General features: G+C 40.2%; 1 protein-coding gene across 4 annotated transcripts in view; it reads left to right on the top strand.

Moving 5' to 3' along the window:
• PLXNB2 (plexin B2) overlaps positions 1 to 19,810 on the top strand; it is a 251,670-nt gene that overhangs the window by 204,586 nt on the left and 27,274 nt on the right. For all 4 annotated transcript variants that reach the window (XM_036400705.2, XM_036400707.2, XM_036400706.2 and 1 more), the window contains 7 exons: positions 388 to 496; positions 13,547 to 13,683; positions 14,331 to 14,498; positions 15,490 to 15,598; positions 17,344 to 17,571; positions 18,064 to 18,240; positions 18,697 to 18,836. In XM_036400705.2, coding sequence (XP_036256598.1) covers positions 388 to 496; positions 13,547 to 13,683; positions 14,331 to 14,498; positions 15,490 to 15,598; positions 17,344 to 17,571; positions 18,064 to 18,240; positions 18,697 to 18,836 — 1,068 coding nt within the window. The remainder of the gene's footprint in view (positions 1 to 387; positions 497 to 13,546; positions 13,684 to 14,330; positions 14,499 to 15,489; positions 15,599 to 17,343; positions 17,572 to 18,063; positions 18,241 to 18,696; positions 18,837 to 19,810) is intronic.

Here is a 19,810-nt window from a genome sequence, read left to right as displayed (position 1 = left end):
CTGATGTTTGCATCAAGGAGGTGGGAGCTCCTTTGTGGGTTTGGGTTTTTTTTAACATCACAAAGACCACAGTAAATCTTGTGTCAGGTTGCAGAGGTTCAACTGACTTATGGGGCTGAATTTGAGTCTTCTGAGAAGGCACTTCTACTAACAGACTGCTGAAGTGGCTGTGTACAGTGCTCAGGTTTCGGGTTTACCAGCCCTTGGATAGACAAGCAAACTATTCTTGGGTGGTTTTGCTGGGAATCTGAGGCAGCACTGGATTACATAGTATAGGATAAAGCAAAGTTGGTGCTCTTGCTGGCAGTGTGTGTGGTAGCTCACATATATTGCCCTGGTATTGCAGCTGTCACTTCTAACAGATAAGCTTACATTCTTTCCTTTTAGAATTGTCTGTCAAGTTGGACCAATGAATGAACCACAGCAAGGTCAAATTGAAGTTAACATCAATGGAAAATTAGGTAGATCACCAAGTGAAGTGTTGTTTACATACCAGGTAAGTGCATTTTTTCAGAGATCTGTTTTATACTTTGTGTATGACATAACTTAAAGTTAAGCCCAGAATTGTTTGTGTTTGTTGTACTGTTTCATCAATAGCACTGCCATTGAAAAATATTTGAAAACACTTAATTCCAGCATTTCTATACACAAAAGGAGCACCAAAAATCAATTCTGATCAATAGATTAAGAGTCTTAAAATAGGATGATGTCATTTGCCATCTAAGTTAAAAAGATGTGGTATAAAAGCAAGTGGAATAAACTTATTCACTAGTAACATAATATCTCTGAAGTATCACTATTAAATAAAAAAGTCAGCGCTGCAAAAAATTAGGTATTCTCTAGATACATGGTGCACTATTTTAATCACGGTATTTAGTCTAGGCAATTTTCTTAATTAGAAGAATGGATGCAGAGCAGCTGAAGAATAAGTAATGAAGGTACATTAATTTCTTTAATAATTTATTTCATTCAAAAGTATGGCATGCAGAGCCACAGACAGCGTGATGTGTGTTCATATTACTTATGTGCTTTGTTTTCAGTGTGACTGTGAAAGAGAATTTCATTTCTATGTTAATTGCTTTGCTCTAAACGTGGCCCTAGCTTATAGCTGGTCTAGCCTGTGGTTTTAGCAGCAAGTAACTTTATCTGTATCTATGAGGTCTTCAAATTTTATAAGATCATGAGATAGTTGAGAGGTTTAAATAATATCAGTCCCCATAATGATACTTAAAATTACACCTATAAAACTATAAAACATAACTTGTGTGCTAGGCTTTTATCTTCTCCCTTATTTAAACTTCTGTCTCATTAATTCTTGATGTCTTGTGAGAAGTAAAGGAAAGGATTCAGCAGTGGAATAAGTCAAGAATGACATTTAACTGAGAAGAGGACATTCTTGTTTTCACAAAACAGGCTAGAAGTGGAGTTTCTGTAATTTCCAAGCAAATACCTCCTCTCTCTGGTGACACTGCTGCAAAAAACAACTACCCTTGTTGCTTGAATATGGCATGTGTTCCTTTGTGAAAGTGTAGGATATGATCTTAACCAGAAACAGTTATATAATCTCCCATGTGTATGTTTGTGGTCTCTAGGACAGAGACTATGGCAGTAAGACCTACATGAGAGTTTGACATGAATCTGTTGGGTGTGTTCCACACCAGTTCTCCTATCCTTCTGTGTATAAAGATCTTCCCTTGATTTTCATGGAAAACGTGAAGTTATTATGGAATGGGTTGAAACCTGAACCATGTAGGCTTTGGAGCCTATCTTTGGACTTGTTTTGGTGTGATTCCCTCCTCAGCACATCTGAAAGGGATATAAGGAGCCATTGCTTTTGGCCACTTCAGGGAAAGATTCGTAACTGCCTATCAATGAGGTGATGGGAGAAGTGGCTGTGCATGAGCATTACCCGGGTGGATGTCTTCCTGCAAGTCCAAGACTCTCTGTGTGTCAGTCTCTGCCTGTATTGAGATCACTGAAAAATCAGATGCCTAAGCCAACTGCTGATAAAGAGCATTTTTATTTACTGCAAGACTATTTCCATGTGGACCCTATTTACAATATGGAAAGCATTGACAAATAATACAATTCACACCTGAAAATTGATGATATTGATTTCTAGTTTCATTTCCCTTAATTCCACAAGAAAATGAAGACAACTTTGGACTGTAGGATTGAAGTCAGTATGGGGTGTCATACTGATGTGCACCTCTACAAGTGTGGCACAAATGCTTTGGCATGAGAACAGACAATCAGAGCAGACAGTTGCATCAGTTAATGTTGGCTTAAAAGCTGCAGTCTTGTTTCAGTGCTTTTTTCAGACTTCTTTCACAGACATGCAAAATCTATGCTTTGTGTAAAACCTCTTCTACTCAGTATATACAAAGGAAAGAAAATAATCTTCTTTCCAAGAACCCTTCTAAAATAAATTTTCTCTCATGTATTTCCCTGTTTCTTTGGCACATGGGATGGATACCCTTCTGCTGGTCACTATTATTGTTTTTACTGGAAGCTCTGACTACTTGAAGCAGAATAGTTTCATCTTTAACAGTGACTGTTCTAAATGCAGCGTGTGGCATGACAGGGCAGAAGTGCACAAGGAGACACTGGAGATGCTCATCCTGATGTGTCTGTGTGTACCAGAGGTATCACCATATACCCCACTGCCTCAGCCTCATACATGTGATTAGTATCTGCCACCAAAAGCACTTATCAAGTAGATTGAGTATAAGAAAGAATTATATGATGAGAGTGGTGAGTCACTGAAAGAAGTTGCCCAGAAAAGCTGTATCTGCCCCATTATTGGAACTGTTCAAGCCAGGTTGGATGGGACTTCAAGCAACCTGATCTAGGGAAAGGTGTCCCTGTGCATGGCAGGGGTGTGGGACTAGGTGAGCATTGAAGGTCCCTTCCATCCTGAACCATTCCATGATTCTATAAGTAGTACTGTTTGGCTCTTGTTGATACCCAGTCTGAACAGTGTGATTTATTTTTAAAGGTGGATTGATGAGAATCAATAGTCAGAACAACTTGGGTCTCAGACTCATGCTTCTTTCCTGTCTGCCAGTACAGAGCATTTCAGAACTGACAAATGTGCAAGACCTTCATGAAATGGGTCAAAAATCCAGTTAAAAGGGAAGCCATGGTTTCAATTTATAATTATTTCTGAACAAAAATGCCTTGGTCCAGAAGTGTCTGTGCTGTACAGTAAATACTCTATTTGCTGCACAACAGGAGAAGAAAGCTTTATGTCTCCCTACCCATCACAACTTCTCTATCCAGCCTGAGTTCAGTTCAAGTACAGTTCCAATAAAATTAAATTCTGATAACCCAGTCATCCTCTGCTGACATTTCTATTGTTTCACTATAAGCAGGCTCAGGCAATAACCATTCTCCTGTTTAGTGAAATAGAAATGAACTCCTGCTAAATTTTAATATCCAGCTATGCAGTACATCTGGAGCACTGAGAGCTTGGCTGGTCTCTGAGCAGGTGGAGCAGTAACATGGCTAAAGGCCAGTCCTGCTTTTTCATTTGTTGTTAACTTTATCTGATTTGCTTGTTGCTATGGCAGTGAGAAGCAGTCTCAAAGGAAGGAGTTAAGCTTTTCCAATGTGTATGGCCCAGATTTGCTGATCCCATACAAGTGCTGATTCTTTTCTCAGAACACCTCTTCTTTAGACTCAAGGCACCAGGACAAGAGCTTGTGGCTGGTTCTGGCACCTCCAGCATTTGTCGGAACAATTTTGTGAGGTTTAGGCTGTGCAGGTTAGAATGACTTTTCAGAAAGCTCAAATAAACCTAAGATGGTGAAATTAGAGCTAGAACTTCGCAAAAGTGTAGTACATTTCTGAGGTGCTGAAGGTAGTTTAGGAACTGGCTTGGAAAAAATGACTTCTTGTAAACCAGGATGTCTATTTACCTAAATGAGATGAATAACCAAAAAGAGGAGGAAGGGAGGATAAATTAGAGCCTGACCTGAGAACAAACATGAATATTCACCATACTGGAAGTTTGAATGTGAAATGAACAGCACAGTTACCATTTAACAAGGTGCACTCTTCCACCTCAATCTACCCCCAAATGTGGCAGTTTCCTCTTACGTGCATCCATCCTCTGCTTTGCTTTGTGATGTTTGAAGAAATTGCCCTGGAAGCTCTCACCAGATCAGTGCCTCAAGGCTTTTGTGGAGGTTTCAGCTCACTCCTTGATTTTTCACCCTGAGTTGTTGCCCCAATTTTACATTCCTTTTACACTGTAGCTGGGGGCTTTGGGTGGATTTTTTTGTGGGGAAAATTACATACTTGTTGCCATTATGATTGATGCTGATAAACCACACATCCACAGAAGTCTGGAACTGCTTCCAGAGGTTCTTATTTTATTCTTAAGTCTTGCCGTACATCTTCTTTGTGTGTCAGTCCGTATGGGGGACAGGAGAGCTCCTGGATAGCTGAGAGTTTTAGTGAAGTTGGCCCTTATTCATGTGGCTATTATTAGTCTTAACTCTCTATCCTCTGAGCCATGCATTTAAATACATGTCCCAGCATGCAGTACTCATGATTCTGCTCGAGAGCTGCCAGTAAACACTGGATGTATGATAGTGCAGACTTTCCAGTCATGCATGCTCCCATTTCTCCATCAGACCTGTCAGAAGAGCTCTGTGGTGTTTCAGAAAATCATGTGGTGTCTGCCTCATGATAAAAAGATGCTGCTTTCAGTCCAAAGAATAAGTTGTTTAACATACCAGCCCTTTGCTTAAGTGTCCCATCCACAGCAGCCAACACACATTGCACATTGCCAGGCAAATGCTCTGCCTGGGCACCTGGAGTACCTGGAAGTGTTTGGTCAGCTTACATGGTGTAAGGTTTGGACAAAGCAGCCCCAGAAAGGCAGGACTCAGCTCCTCATCTATCTGCTGTTGCAGGAACTGACTTGTGTTATGGTTGCTGTGATGAGGAGAGCTAGGGGGTCAGGTCAGCCACTGCGGTGAGCACCAGACTGCCAAGAATGCACAGTGGAAATTCTCTGCTTGAATATCCTGTGAGTGGGTGGCTTGTCTGACAAAACAAGAAACAGGCTCCCTTGAGTCTGAGAAAGGAGGGAAGTTGAGGGGGAAAGAACAGATCCTAATGGCTTGAGTTCCCCACTCAGAGGTTTAATTTAGCTCCTGTGGTTACCTTTATAGTCCATGAAATGCCATTTTGACCTCTAAGAAGCTGGCTGGTGTCTACAGCACTTCACGGGCTATGCCTTTTATTTTTGTGTGCATAACATGCAAGAGTTGGCAGAATAATTTGGCTTTCAGTGTGAGGCAGACAATTTTGGTAAAAAAGTTACTTTTTCAAGAGCCAGAATTTACTGCAGCTGGAACCAGGATGAGGAGAGGGAAGGACTTGTGAAGGAAAGATGGCTGTGATAAAGGCACAGCAACAACATGGCCTGTACATTTGTGAAAATCTTATCCACATCTGTGTGCACTGTCATGAGGTCTTGGAAACAGCATCCCTGTTCTCTGCTTGTGTGAAAGCACAGGAGCCCATTCCTACTTGTGAAGAAGTGCACTTGCATCAAAGGCAGACCCCCAAATGGAGGTCAGTGCCTGCAGGAGCCAACAGAAAGGGAGCTTAGGTGGCTTTGCCATTTGCTGCCCATCATGTCCATTTGAACACCTCCATCTGTTGCTGGCTTCCCCTTGTGCTGCAGCTGGCATCTCTCAGCATCACGGGGCCATACTCTGACACCATCCTCTTTTCCCTTCCCAGTTGTGTCTCTGCTTGTGATCTGGCACAGTTGTGTTTTTTCCAGCATCCCCCTCTGAAGCACAGACTTCATGCCAAGGTTTCTATGCATCTCTGTTAGGTTCCTTTCCTCTGCTGCTGTCCAACTGTTCTTGAATTTCTGGCCCCTTTTGTGATCCACCAGTACCTTCCTTGGTGGTTTTTTGTTTCTGTCTTTGATTTTCTACATTAGTGAAGAATAAAGGGCAACCAGTTTTATTTCAGTAGTGCAGTTCACGGGCTAGAAACTGCTTACACAGATGGATACCATAGTAGACAGTGTCCCTTATTTACAGAGTCATGTCCAGGAATTCTTCTGGGAAAGGAAACTTTGTATAGATGAGGTTGTGCTTGATGACAGACAAATCGAAAAGCAGAGAAATAGATAAAGAAGACATGCAGAACTTTGGTGATGCTCCATGGGTGTGCGCTCCTCTTGTTCTTGGATGGTTTGTAAGGGACCAGAAGTGAGTTGGCTGGACATGACAGTGCAAACCAGGAAAGCTGCAGAGCAAACAAAACAAGTGAAAAAGAACATGAATCTGTCTGGAAAATCCAATCTCAGATGCAAGATGGGTGAGTGAAAAAGAGGCTGGGGGAATGGTTCTCTTTTACACCTCTATATCTTTAATTGCAAAGAAAACTGTGAAAAACCAGGAAACAAAAAAAGTAAAAAGAAAAAAAAAAGGAATAAGCCCATTGCTAGCTAGGTAAAAGATGGGCTTTGATTTAACACCAGCAGACCACAGAGATCTAAAATGCTAGGAGCTCTCTTAGAGAATTTTCAGACTACAAACGGTATTTTTTTACTAAAATAGAAGTAAAAAATCTGAAGAAATAAGATATCACCTTCCTAACTCTGCAAAAAGACTAATTGCAACTCATAAAATATTAAAGATTTTAAAGTTCATTGTAGATTAAACAGCATAAAAAACAGGATAAAAAATGTAAGAGCTAAATGTGAATCCTCAGAGCATCTACAGTAGCTGTGTAAGAGCAGCAGCCATGTACGCTGCTAATAAGCAAGTTCATGTCTAAATGTGATTATAAGTGGAACAGACATGGAGATAATTTACCCTCTAGCATACAGAAAGCATGAAACTACAATGAAAAATACACAGCATTTCTGTGAACAGATTTTTAAGTAAGGGGCAAAAGATAAAAACAAAGCAAGCAAAGAAGAGATTTCTGGCTGTGATGAAAAATACAGGACACTGGAAAATGGCCTGAACGTGAAGTCACAGATATACTTGGGCCAGCTGGAGCCTTTTTGTCAATATTTTTCTTTGGGTTTTTTTCCAGTACTTCTGTGCTGATGAAGCAAGGATAAGACAGTGGCACACAGGAATCTAAATGCCACATTTGCATTGGTATTACAAAGAGGAAATATGAATTTGCTACTAAACATGCTCTCATTATTTGAACATTAGGTACCAAAAGCAATGTACAAGTGTTGTCTCACTGCTTGGAGGAGATAACCACTGCTTTTAGGTAAACCATAGTAACAGGATGGGTACTAACCATAGGTGTAAAAGAACAAGAGATAACCTATTTATAGCACTTTTATCCTTCCAATAAGGAAAATAGCCTTGTGGTTATCAAAGCATTGGGAAAACTACTTATCAGTTCAGTAATACTTACCCAGCAGTCTGATATAAGATGGAAAAGTTGGGTTGCAGGTGGACTTTGAGATTTTGAACTGAACATTTTTACATCTAGGTATGGCCTAAGGAAGATTTATGTGTGAAGTACTCAAATTTCCCATTCCAGGCTACATTCCCGTCAGACCTACAAGCAAGAAATCCTGTTTAGATCAAATAATTTTTTTGGGATAAATCATGCAGTAGGGAGCAAGTTACACCTGGTGATTGAAGATCACTCCCAACTGAACTATTGTATTGAATTTTATTCTGGACAGCATAGCTGTGAATTTGCACAGGCTTTATCAAAACTGCAAATCCACTTTCTGCAAACACAGGGCATGATCATGAGAACGAAAAGCAGTGGTGAGTCCTGGTGGCACAAAGTCCCTCTGCTGGGAAATGGCTTACCAGACTCTTCAAAAACCAGGCCACTGAACAGCTGACAGACATTGGAATAGGCTTTTTCAAACTAAACTATCAAAAAGCCCTCATAACAAGGTAGCCTGTTATTGCAGAATATATTTATGCTCAAGCATTAAACTACCTGGAAGACATGAACAGTATTTTCCTGGTGACAGAAGAAGTATAGACCTGAAAAAACATTCCTCCATTTCAAGCAAAATAAGAGAAAAACTGAAATATGTTTGAATTATTTTCTACACTTAAAGGAATTATAAAACAAGGGTTAAACCATCATTTGCAGGGTTGTTTAAATTTTACTGTGTCCATGAGAAATGAAGTATTGCCAAGTCCTCACAAGGGCTGATGTTTTCCAGAAGAATTATTACAGGACTGCTACAAATTCCATATAGGACACATTATCAAATGTTCTGTTTAACATCATAATTGCACTGAGCACTGCAGTGTGATGTTACAGTGATGTTATGGAAAGTCTGAGTTCCCCCGGGTGTCTTCTGACGGAGCCAACAAAGATCTCAAGGTGCAGAGGGCTGAAAAAGAAAGGGAGGTATTTATCATGACAGCAGGTGTACTTCTGATTCGGAGACTGAAATGACAAAAGGGCAGAAAGAAGGAGAGAAGAAATCCTTGAGGGGATTTGGAAAAAAATATCATCACTGATACTGCAGCACTTGAGGTTGGAGGCTTATCAGTCCCATTTGTAACAGTTGAACATTCAGGTTGAGTTCAGTTTAAAGGGCTCTTGGTAAAAGCAGCATTTTTATTATCCCTCAAAGAAGGCTTGCACAGACAGATTTACTGTCTGCCCCTTGTCTTCCTCTGCAAGGAGAAGGAATCTCATGTAGGATTTTGGTAGCAACATAGAGCTGTGGGTCAGGTGCAGCTTTGCCAGGCTGCATAAGATAAGACTTTGTAAGATGAGATTAGACCTAGCACCTTGCAAGGGCCCGTATGTGTCTGTCTGACGGCTGAACCATGGGAATGGGCTGCCTTCTCCTTAGGTAACACAGTTCTTGTTGAAGTCTTGGATCACCACTGATGGCACTTCTTCAAATTAACTTGGCATTCAGTAAAGTATCGTTCTCCTCCTGATCCTATCTACCTAATTGCATTTTTGAAAAATGCTTTCTGGTTGAGCATTTGCATGACCTTACTTTTTCCTTTATTGGTACTCCTAAGAAGACTGCCAGGTGGGCCAATGGAGCTTTGTTCTTTGAGACATCCATGAATATTTTAGAGAAGCAATAAAACTTATTCATAGCACATTGGTTTTGCAATAAAATGATTATTAAAATTGTTAAAATTCTTGATAATTTATTTCAGCTGCTTATTTTTTCTGGCAGGTCCTTAGGAGGAAGGGAAAGAGGGGAAATAGGAAACAGAAAATAGCAAGTTAAAATTAATCAAATAATATTCCTTCCAAGTTTATAATAACAAAGTGTTAGCAGTCATGCTGAAGAATTTCTCTGCATGCACACAGAGCATCGTTCAGCTTCTCCTTATTAGATCATCTTTATGAAGCATCCACGTTATTTGTTCTCTTGAGAGCTCCTGGTATTTGCAGAACTACTTTAAATGTGTTAAATATGAATATTTTGAATTAAGCACTTTTAAAATAGGCCTTTGAGGGACAGCTGCAAGATCAGCAATTAAAGACAAAATAAGGGTTAGCCATAACCATTCCACTTCCTCTTTGGCTGCCCTCTGTGTTAGTTCCCAGAGTGGTTCTTGGCCCCAGTTTTCCATTCAGCCTGAAGTGCAACTGAGATGTGTGTGCACAATGGATGCATGAGGGGTGGGTGGTGAGTTCTCCTGTCTGGTGTAGCTGAGCTTTCAATTCCAAGAGGTGGAGTTGATGCCTTTCTAAGAAAACAGAAAAAAAACCAACCAGTTTCTGTGGAAAACAGAATAGGTAGTTCTTTCATTTCCCCCTTAGAGCTATGTTTTTCAGAGATAATTTTGCTAGCTGGCTACTTCTACATCCCTATTCCTAGGGAGATAAATGCAGGCAACCACTAACAGGTCCTTCAAAGACAGTGATGCTGAGTGGTTCGACTTCAAGTTTGTGGCTCACTCTGCATTTACTGATTGTTGGCAACAGGGACAGCTGAGCCCTGCCAAAGGGACCCATCAGATAACCCCCCAACAGAGCTCTAACTCCCACTTTTGCTAAGAGAAAGGAATACAGCTGTCCACTGAAGTTCCTAGCAAGCTTCCTTTCATTCGTTGTGCTGAGGTTACAGAGAATAGCATGTGTGATGATTCAAAAACCCTTATTTTCTTTCTTTGTTTCCTTAGTCTATGTTTAAAGGCTTGCTTTTAGTGGTTTCTTGTTCATTTTCTTTTTAAGCCTGTCCTTGGAGCCTAACCTTCCCGTGGAGGTAGTATTTAGGGAAAAGGCTACAAATTTTAAAGATATTTTTTCAGAGGTTCATAGAGTAAGAATTTGCCTATACTGCTTCTTTAGTAGTTCTTGAGGAAAACATTAATCTGAAAGCTATCCTAAGCATGCTATGCAGATAATAATTCCTGTGGAAAACACAGAAGTCCAGCATGGTTAACAATTTATAGCAATTAGGATATAATTTGAACTTAATAAAAGGTGGTTTTCTGTCCGTGTGGTAAGGTTATGCTTAAAGTATTTGACCCATTTTTATAAACTGTGTATTTATTAACTGTGTATTTCATATACAGTTCTAATTGTAATCTTTTTAGCAACAAAATTCTGTTATAAAGAAGCACAAATGAGTTTTTCCTATAAGGTGCATATCTGGACTTATTCTAATTTAAACTTCAAATGTTATTTTTAAAATTGACCCCCTAAAACTTTTTGTTTATGCTGGTGTGTCTTGTTTCAATCTCGCCTCAATCAGCAAGCAATTAAATCCAAATATGAGGATGCACACACAGGGTTATATAGACCTAAATGAGCTTTTAAAATGCTTTTAAATTACTTTGAGTGACTTCCCTATATAAAATCTTGTAACCTGAGTGATGTATTAAATTAAAGCTAAATCAAAGGGTAGTGCATGAGAGCAGTCATATGCTCACTCTTGAGGAGTGAAGGGTTTACAAACAGATTTCTCTCGGGGAAGAAAAGCAATTGACACCCAATTAGTTAAAGCATATTCCTAAAGCTCAATGACTCGAGAGCAAATTACGGTTGTCATTGTGGATTTGTGAAGTGTGCTGAACCATGATGCATTCCTTCAGAGGGAACTTGCCTAGACATGAAAGTATAAAAAAAGCAGAGCATATAAGAGTTCTCTGTGCTTCTATAATATCTGAGCTTCAATAAAACAAATTTGTAAAGTAACCATGAAGTCAGCTGGATGCATTTTTATGGATTCCTGCTGCTTGTTAAAAACCTGTTGATGACTCACCGAGCTTTGAACTGAAATACAGTATATCAGTCCCTTCCTCCCTGCAATTGGTGTGCCCTTGGCTTTGTGGCTGTAAGCTGTCACAGAGATGGTCTGTGCCTGAGCAAAGCTACGCGAGAGAAGGGGGTTTGCTGCATGACTAGGAAGAAGTGGGAGTGTTGCTCTCTGTCTCTGAGAAGGGCTTTTCCTCCTTCAAGTGGAAGATCAGTGCTGTGTGATAGTGATCAAGGAAACTCTCATCAGCAAGGGACGTTTTCAAACTTCATTCCTCTTGCTTTATTTGCATGTCCTGCATATGAAATAGCCCCAAGCCTGGACTTTATTATCAGTCAACCATTTTTGCAAGATTATGCAAGAGGAGGAGAACAGCTGTCATTTACAAATATACATGAGTCTGGGAAAAAAGCTTATTACTTTTTTTGACTCATTTAAGAAAAGCCTGTTTTAGTATGGTGGAGCAGTACCGCTGTATATCAGAAAAGGCATCACCTATTCACAGCCTCCCTTAAGGCCTTGATCTACTATGCTTCAGCAAACACAGGATCAGGTTCCCTCATAGCAATGCCCCAGCCTAATTCACCAGCCACATGCTTAGACCTGGCATCCTGTATCTGTGTGCAACACCAGGGCAGCTGCCAGCCCAGGGCACGGTGCTGCCAGCCCAGGGCACGGTGCTGCCTGCCCAGGGCACGGTGCTGCCTGCCCAGGGCACAGTGGTGCCTGTCCAGGGCACAGTGCTGCCAGTCCAGGGCACAGTGGTGCCTGTCCAGGACATGGTGCTGCCTGCCCAGGGCACAGTGGTGCCTGTCCAGGGCACAGTGCTGCCAGTCCAGGGCACAGTGGTGCCTGCCCAGGGCACAGTGATGCCAGTCCAGGACATGGTGCTGCCAGCCCAGAGCACAGTGCTGCCTGTCCAGGGCACAGTGCTGCCAGCCCAGAGCACAGTGCTGCCTGTCCAGGGCACAGTGCTGCCAGCCCAGAGCACAGTGGTGCCTGTCCAGGGCACAGTGATGCCAGTCCAGGGCACGGTGCTGCCAGCCCAGAGCACAGTGGTGCCTGCCCAGGGCACAGTGATGCCAGTCCAGGACATGGTGCTGCCTGCCCAGGGCACAGTGCTGCCTGTCCAGGACATGGTGCTGCCTGCCCAGGGCACGGTGCTGCCTGTCCAGGGCACAGTGATGCCAGCCCAGGGCACAGTGATGCCAGGCCAGGACACAGTGGTGCCAGCCCAGGGCACAGTGGTGCCTGTCCAGGGCACAGTGCTGCCAACCCAGGGCACGGTGCTGCCTGTCCAGGGCACAGTGCTGCCTGCCCAGGACACAGTGGTGCCAGCCCAGGGCACAGCAGCTGTGGCCCCATGGGCACGAGAGCTGTGGCACGTCTGCAGGCGTGGGGAGCCATGGGGTCAGCAGGCAGTGGCACCCAGAGCCAGCTGGAGGCCACATCTCGTGGCCTGCTCGGCTTCCATCATCCTCTTGATTCAGCAGCTTCAGTGTGGTCCTGAATAAGGATGCTTTTCTCAACTGGAAGCAGAAACTACTTACTGACAAATTAAATCATGCTGCTCATGAAAAGCCCTTACTGTTAATTTATGGTATTTGTTGGAGCTCCCAGAATACAATCATTGAAACAAAGACCGAATTGAGAACAAAAGGAGGGAACTTGTTGAAAAATTTAAATATAAAACAAATTTTATAACAATTTGAAGTGTGTCTGCTTGATTTAATTGGTTTTAAGGAACCCACTCCAAGGTTCTAGGTACATTAAGACAATCTGAGCATTTTCTGATTTTCTTTCTTTGCAAGTTTATTGCCTAAGAATAGGTTAACAGTTTTACCACAGTTATTGAGAGCCTTTTGAGATAAAGGAGATCTTCATATTCTTTCTGTTTAGTGCAAGTTTTGAAAACCTTGTTCTTGTCTCCTGTAGCTGACACAGAATATAGGAAAGGGTAAGGAAAGATGAAGGTAGACCTAGCCATAAGAAGAGAGAAATCTTAAAATAAGTATGAAACCAGAAAATCCAACAGGAAGCTCTCACAAACTTAATGGCTGCCAACTCTACATTATGTGATAGGGAATTGAAACTTGTATAAAGCCTCATAAAATACAATAAAGAAAAAAAGTGCATTCACATTATCTGTTACTTATTTCAACATGAATAGTAAAAGATTTTGTTTTATTTTAGAAGATTTGTCTGTCATTGCTCTAATTTTATTATTTTTCAGGTAGTGATATTAAACTTATATTACCTATTAAGCTAAATAATACTGGTATAAATTTTATTTTAATTTTCTCACTTAGTTTGACCATCTTCTCTTTGCAGGAACCTCATCCTTCTCAAATAAGGCCTGAAAGTGGTCCACAAGCAGGTGGAACCAGACTTACCATCTCTGGTATAAATCTGGCCACTGGTTCCAAGAAGGATGTTCAAGTTACAGTCGGTAGCCAGCCTTGCAATGTGTATGTAGCCCAAGTAACTAACTATACAGAGCTATGTCCTAAAAAATCACCAACCTTTTCTGCCCTTTATAAATTAAATAAGTCCTTTGTCTATATCTTTGTGACTCCTCCCATGCAATGGAGGTCTGCATGTAACACTCAGACAGAAACTCACTCAGAGGCTTCAGCGGAAGGAGCAGCTATAAAAACACCTTAAGTGGGAGAATTTAGATGTCCAAAGATTTCTCCACTTTTGGTTTTCTCTGCTAGACTGGCTCCTTCAAACCCACCCATGCTTTCACTCAGCATGTCCAGTGGTTTTGTATAAAATACTAAAATTGTCTAGTCTCCCCCATGGTTTGTTCTTCTCCCTTCTTTTTCCTTTTATTAATTGTTGCCCTTGTCTTTTCTCAAAAAAAAGGAAGGACACTAAGTGTGCTGACATTGCATTGTTCCTGTGTTTGTACAATGTTCATTGTTACATCCTATATCTCTTTTGTTAAAAAGCTTATGTAATCTAATGGAAGTGTTATCTCCTCTCATAACTACTGTACCCAGCAGAAATGGACCCCTGGTATTTTTGTTCTGGAGTATACAGTAAAAGAATACAAAACTCCATAGTGTTAGTAACAGAAGATGTTTCCTCTTCTTTTTCTTCTTCAATCTAGTACTGAATTTGGAGACGAGATCATCTGCATCACAGGACGTAACAACAAGGTTGAACCTGTTCCAGTCACAATGAACTATGGGAGCACGAGAATTACTGTCCCACAGCTGTTTACATACAGTGAGAATCCTACTGTCACCAAATTCCTGCCAGTCAACAGCTTCAGCAGGTAATGAAATGTTTGTCGTAACTTTCTTCACAACTGGCTTAAAATATGTGTAATAGGTAAGAAAAATATTAAATATAGAATTGTTTGGAATAAACTCCTATACTCTATCAATGCACACATTCAGGAACATAGGGCTTGTGGTCTTAACTGCAACTGATGTTTGAAAGTATTCAGTTTACTTCCTAATTTTTATCCCTTTTCAAAGGTCAATGTAAAAATTGTAACATCATGACTTAACAAACAGAACATTAAAAATAAATTTGGCTCTGACTTCTCTTGGAGATATTAGTACTCGTCTTCTTGAATATTGAGTAATCACTTGTATAAAATAGGATTTGGTTGTAATGTTTCCTTTTCGTTTTTGGTTGGGTGACTTTGGGACCTGGAATTTTTCTTTGGTAGATCAACAGTGAATTACCCCATGGAATTCAAATGACTTTTTTTTCTTCTATATCAACTAAAGCCTATTTTTATGTATTCCTTTAGGTTTACTATCCCTCTAAATCCATGTCACTTCAATGACTTTAATTCCCACTGGCAAATTCTTCTTCTTATGTGAAGATATTATTTTTTAAACAATGTGCTGCAAATAAAAGGGAATACGGAAGCCAGGTCTCTACAGACCTGTGGAAAATATAATCTCAGCTTTGTCTCTATGTGCATATTGTAGGCAGAGTGATTTTAACAGCAACATTGGAGAAGTAAAGCACACAAAGATTCCCCTCAATGTACAGCCAAATTCCTGGCAAAGCAATTTGTACTTTTTTCAATCATGCTGTTTTAAATAGAGTTTTAAGTTGACATTGATCTTTTAAATGCTTTCATCATCAATAGCTTTAACAGAAGTCCTTTTTGTAGGACGTCTAATTGTCATATAGGCATCACACATAAGGGTTTTTTTCAGTGGAAGCAGTAGCAGTGCAGGATGAAGCAGTGTACAGCTGTGGTAGTCTGCCAATGACTTGACTTCTTTTTTAATTCTGCCTTGCAGTGGAGGAAGAAATATTACAGTAACTGGAACTGGGTTTGAGCTCATCCAGTCTTTCTCATTGGTGATATATGCAGAGCGTCCAGAAGCAGGGAGGATGAATCAAAAAAAGGTAATTTTCTTTCTTTTCCCCCAAAGGCATAACACTGCATGTACAACATACAATCTGTTCAAAAACTGCATATAAACTTTCCCACTGGACTCCACTGGGCTTGGACTGAAATAAGGTTTGAACATATTTCTGAGTCTGTTCAGGGTGTTCCTGTGGAAAGTCTCGACTTTCCTACCGTCTTGCCTTACGTGCATTTGTACTTTGCAATATTCTGCTTTAAAATTAATTTCATTCAATATAGATAAGGATAAAAGATGTATTTCAGAATTTGGAAGTGTTTGTTTTTTCTTTATCTTTCTCCTTCTTCTCCCCATGCAGCCATTAGCAATTTGCCTGAAGCAGGATCTAAATCTAGACAATGCAGACTACTCAGCTTTGCACAATCAGTGTCTTTTCTTTCCTGACATCTCAATGAACTAAGTCTTCTTTTCTTTTTTTCTTTTTTTCTTTTTTTCTTTTTTTTTTTTTTTTGCTTCATGCATATTCCACCTGCAACAGGTCACAAAAAGTTGTGGAAAATAGCATTAAAAAAAACTCCTTCTTGCATCTTCTGTTAAGAGGAACAGATATTGCCAATAGTATCAATTTCCTCCTCTTCTAGTGAAGATCACAATTTATTTGATTTAGACCTAAAAGTGATCTTCCAGTAAGAACATTATAAGACTCTTGCTAAGGCTGGCTCTTCAGTGTAAGACTGTCTTATGATCCATAAAGAGTTTGTAATGAGCATGTTTTGAATCATATGCATGACTCAACTTTTAGAGGATGCCAAAGCCAACTGGATTGGGGTACATTAGAACCATATCCCTAAAGATTTTTAAGAGGAAAACTGACTACATTTTTTAGGCCATAAACTTCAAAAGGTGATTATCTTGATAATCTTGACTCCCAGGACAATCTAAAATTCTATTTAGCATTCTTTACAGTGTTTATCAACATTTCTTACACCTCCTTTTATGTATACTCAGCCTGTTAGCTTAAGTCAGCATTTCCTATAGCACACATTCTTCATTAAGACTTTGCAGACTACTCAGCTTTTCTAATCTTTTTGTTTGCTTTCACTCACATGGCAATATCAAAAATGTTGGGGAGAAGCTATCTAGTTGCATTGAGTTATGAAGTGAGAAACACAGGTGGTGATAGAATAAATATTGGGGGTTCCTATTAGTGTTGTTGCCTGTGGTCAATGTTACTGAATGACTGAATGTGTCAGGGTAAAAACATTTGTTGAATTGGGGATGGAGAATGGGTGAACTGAGTTGTTACCTTGAGTGGTTAAGTAACAACTGTTGAATTTTATTCCAAAATTTCACTTAATGATTGTATTGAAATCTAGTGAGGTATTATATAGTGTAAGCAGAAAATAATTGACCCAAGCTACTCAAAGGTACAGAAGATGATCAGGATTAAGGGTGACATGTTAACTTCCTAATCTGAGAGCAATCTGATCGTATCAGTCCAGTGGTAAAGAGCCATACAAATTGGAGGCAATGGAAACTGACCCATAGCCCAAGCTTCTTCTGCAGGCAATTGCTGGAATAAAGTGAATCAATGATTTATTACCATCAACAAATTTATTTCATTTTCTTTTTCAAAAATATTTTATATTGTGGTATTTCTGCTGTATGGAGAGGATATAAATTCAGTGGTTTTATTTCTATGGTCTAAAGTTATCAACAGTTATGTAGAGAAAGGAATCAGACTCTAAAATGTGCATGTTCTTCTTCTTGTCTTGTTTCTTACAGTTTTATGGAAAGGTTGTTACAAGACTTAATGAAACCACGGTGGTTTTTTCTTCCCCACCAATACTGGAAGACCCAGAAAACTATAACATTACCACTGTTATTCTAATGGATCATTATAAATTGGTTGTAAAAAATGAGAGCCACTCCTTTGCCTATGTTGCAGACCCAACTTTTGAAAACTTCACAGATGGCATCAAAAAACAAGTCAACAAACTTATTAATGCAAAGGTAAACTTGTCAAAAGTTGGTGCTTGCTCATTTTGTCCTTGAAGCATGTATGGAATTTTTCTTTCGTTTCTCAAAGCCTTAATAGACATTTGGTGCCTGCCATACCTCAAATTCTTGGTAGAGTCCCTTACCTCTGCTAGATGATGAACATTGGCAGCCCCCCTTTTCTCCCCACAGCCTTTCTCAGAAAGAGTTCCTATCTTTTTTAGCTGTACTTTGGGTTTGCCGAGGATGGCCCCTCCTGCTGAGTCTGGCATTTGCATTTGGAAACGCCCTCCCCAATAGACCTCCCAGGAACTGGAAGGGGCATCTCATCTCACACCAGGAAGGAAGGGAGGGGAATCATATAGTTCCCAATCACTCTGCTGTTCTGTAGGCTGCAGGGCAAATCATATCTGCTGCTGAAAGGGATCCAAATGGAAAGTTGCAATTCAGGATTTCTTGTCCTCCAAGACTTTGTGATGATAACTCAGCTTTTTATTTTCTGTCTAGGGCAGTAACCTGAACAAAGCCATGACAATTGATGAGGCCCAAGCTTTTGTGGGTGATGAGCCTTGCAATATAAAAACTCTGACTGAAACAGACTTATATTGTGAGCCACCAGAAGTACAGCCTCAACCAAAGAAACGGCAGAAGAGAGATACCATCAATAATCTTCCCGAATTCATTGTACGTTACCTTTTCTGTGGAATTTAGTTTCATGTATCAATAACACTGTTACAGTGCCTCTTGGCTGAATTAATTTGTTCTCCACAGTTGTTGTAGTACTGTGAAGAAACTCTTTGCAGTTCTTTCTTCCTCCAGCTTCTGCCTACTGCATAAAAGATGTCACACGTAAAGAACAGTCTCAAGGCTGCCAAATACCTTCATTATATAGAAATGTAGAACTCCAGCCAGACAGACTTGGGATTTTTCTTCCTCAGCTGAGCAAAATTAAATTACTTCATGGAATAAAGTGCTAGTGACCCAAAGTCAGTTTAAAATATTCCAAAGTATTTCCTTTGTTTGGAAGTTTGAGCTAGAAAATTCACTTGTGAAAATTACTAAGAATTTAGAGTGCAACTGAGAAGTAGACCACCTTACATTTGCACTTGTTGAGACAAATGTCTGTTTTTATCCAATTAGGTAAAATTTGGACTCCGGGAATGGATCCTTGGAAGGGTGGAATATGATAACCGTGTGACTGATATCCCACTGAATCTAATTTTGCCACTGGTACTTATTCCTATGATAGTAATCATCGGCATTTCTATCATCTGCTACAGGTAAGTTCTTCTAATTAGGTGCTTTTGTTTTCCTAAAGCTTTCAAGGTACTACCTGATTGTTTTCAGCTCAGTCTACAGAAACTATCTTCATCTTTTTTATGAGCTGCAGAGTTTAGAAAAGAAGTTACAGCTGGAAATATGTATGAGCACCAATTTATTCCTCTCACGCATGCCAAATTCCTTGGTGTCAGTCAGCCCAGTCCCTCCTTTATATATAAACACAATTGGTCCCAGGCTTCCCAAGTAAACAACTGCAGACTGAGTTGCACACATACCCTTTTGAAATGGCAGCTAAAATTGCACTTGTGGAGGAGATAACTTATGGATAATTTATTCTGTATAAATACCCATGAACATTTATGCTGCCTCAGTCAGCACTGTAGGTTTGAGCTGGATGGTTTTTACTACAGGGTCGGTTTTGTTTTTCCAGCTAAATTACCCACGCACAAACTTCATTATTAATGTCAGAATTCATGCTTCATAAAGGGCCAGAATATATGTCTGTTTTTGACTACTTAAACCAATTTTAAGGTTAGTAATGAGGGCCTCATACTGTCCCTCAGGAAGGGGTGGATTTCACTCTTATGGTACATATCAATACAGCTGAAGCATGTGCTGTACAGTTCTTGTGAGCCTCCATCAAACCTTCTGAGTTTGAAACCAGACACTGTCCTGGGTGGCTTAGAGCCAGTACAGGACATGTTGCAAGCAATCCTTGCTCAAACTGACTTCCTGTACTTGATATATGATTGAAAGCATTTGTAACTACTTCTTACTGGATTTCAAATTACTGGCCCAAGTCTGTTTTGAAGCAACCAGCCCATGATAGTGCCAAGTCGCTTTACATGGAATGAAGATTTTGGCCTCTGTTGCTGTTTTTCTCCTCCATTCTCTTTCTGCTGTATTTTAAAAAATCAAAGCCATGAAAATTTCTTCCATTCCTTGGGCTTCCCTCTCAGAGCTGTTGCAAATT

The sequence above is a fragment of the Molothrus ater genome, chromosome 5, assembly GCF_012460135.2.
Source record: "Molothrus ater isolate BHLD 08-10-18 breed brown headed cowbird chromosome 5, BPBGC_Mater_1.1, whole genome shotgun sequence".
In the NCBI taxonomy this organism is placed as follows: domain Eukaryota; kingdom Metazoa; phylum Chordata; class Aves; order Passeriformes; family Icteridae; genus Molothrus; species Molothrus ater.
The sequence above is the reverse complement of the archived record's forward strand: the minus strand, read 5'-3'. Positions and strand labels throughout refer to the sequence as shown.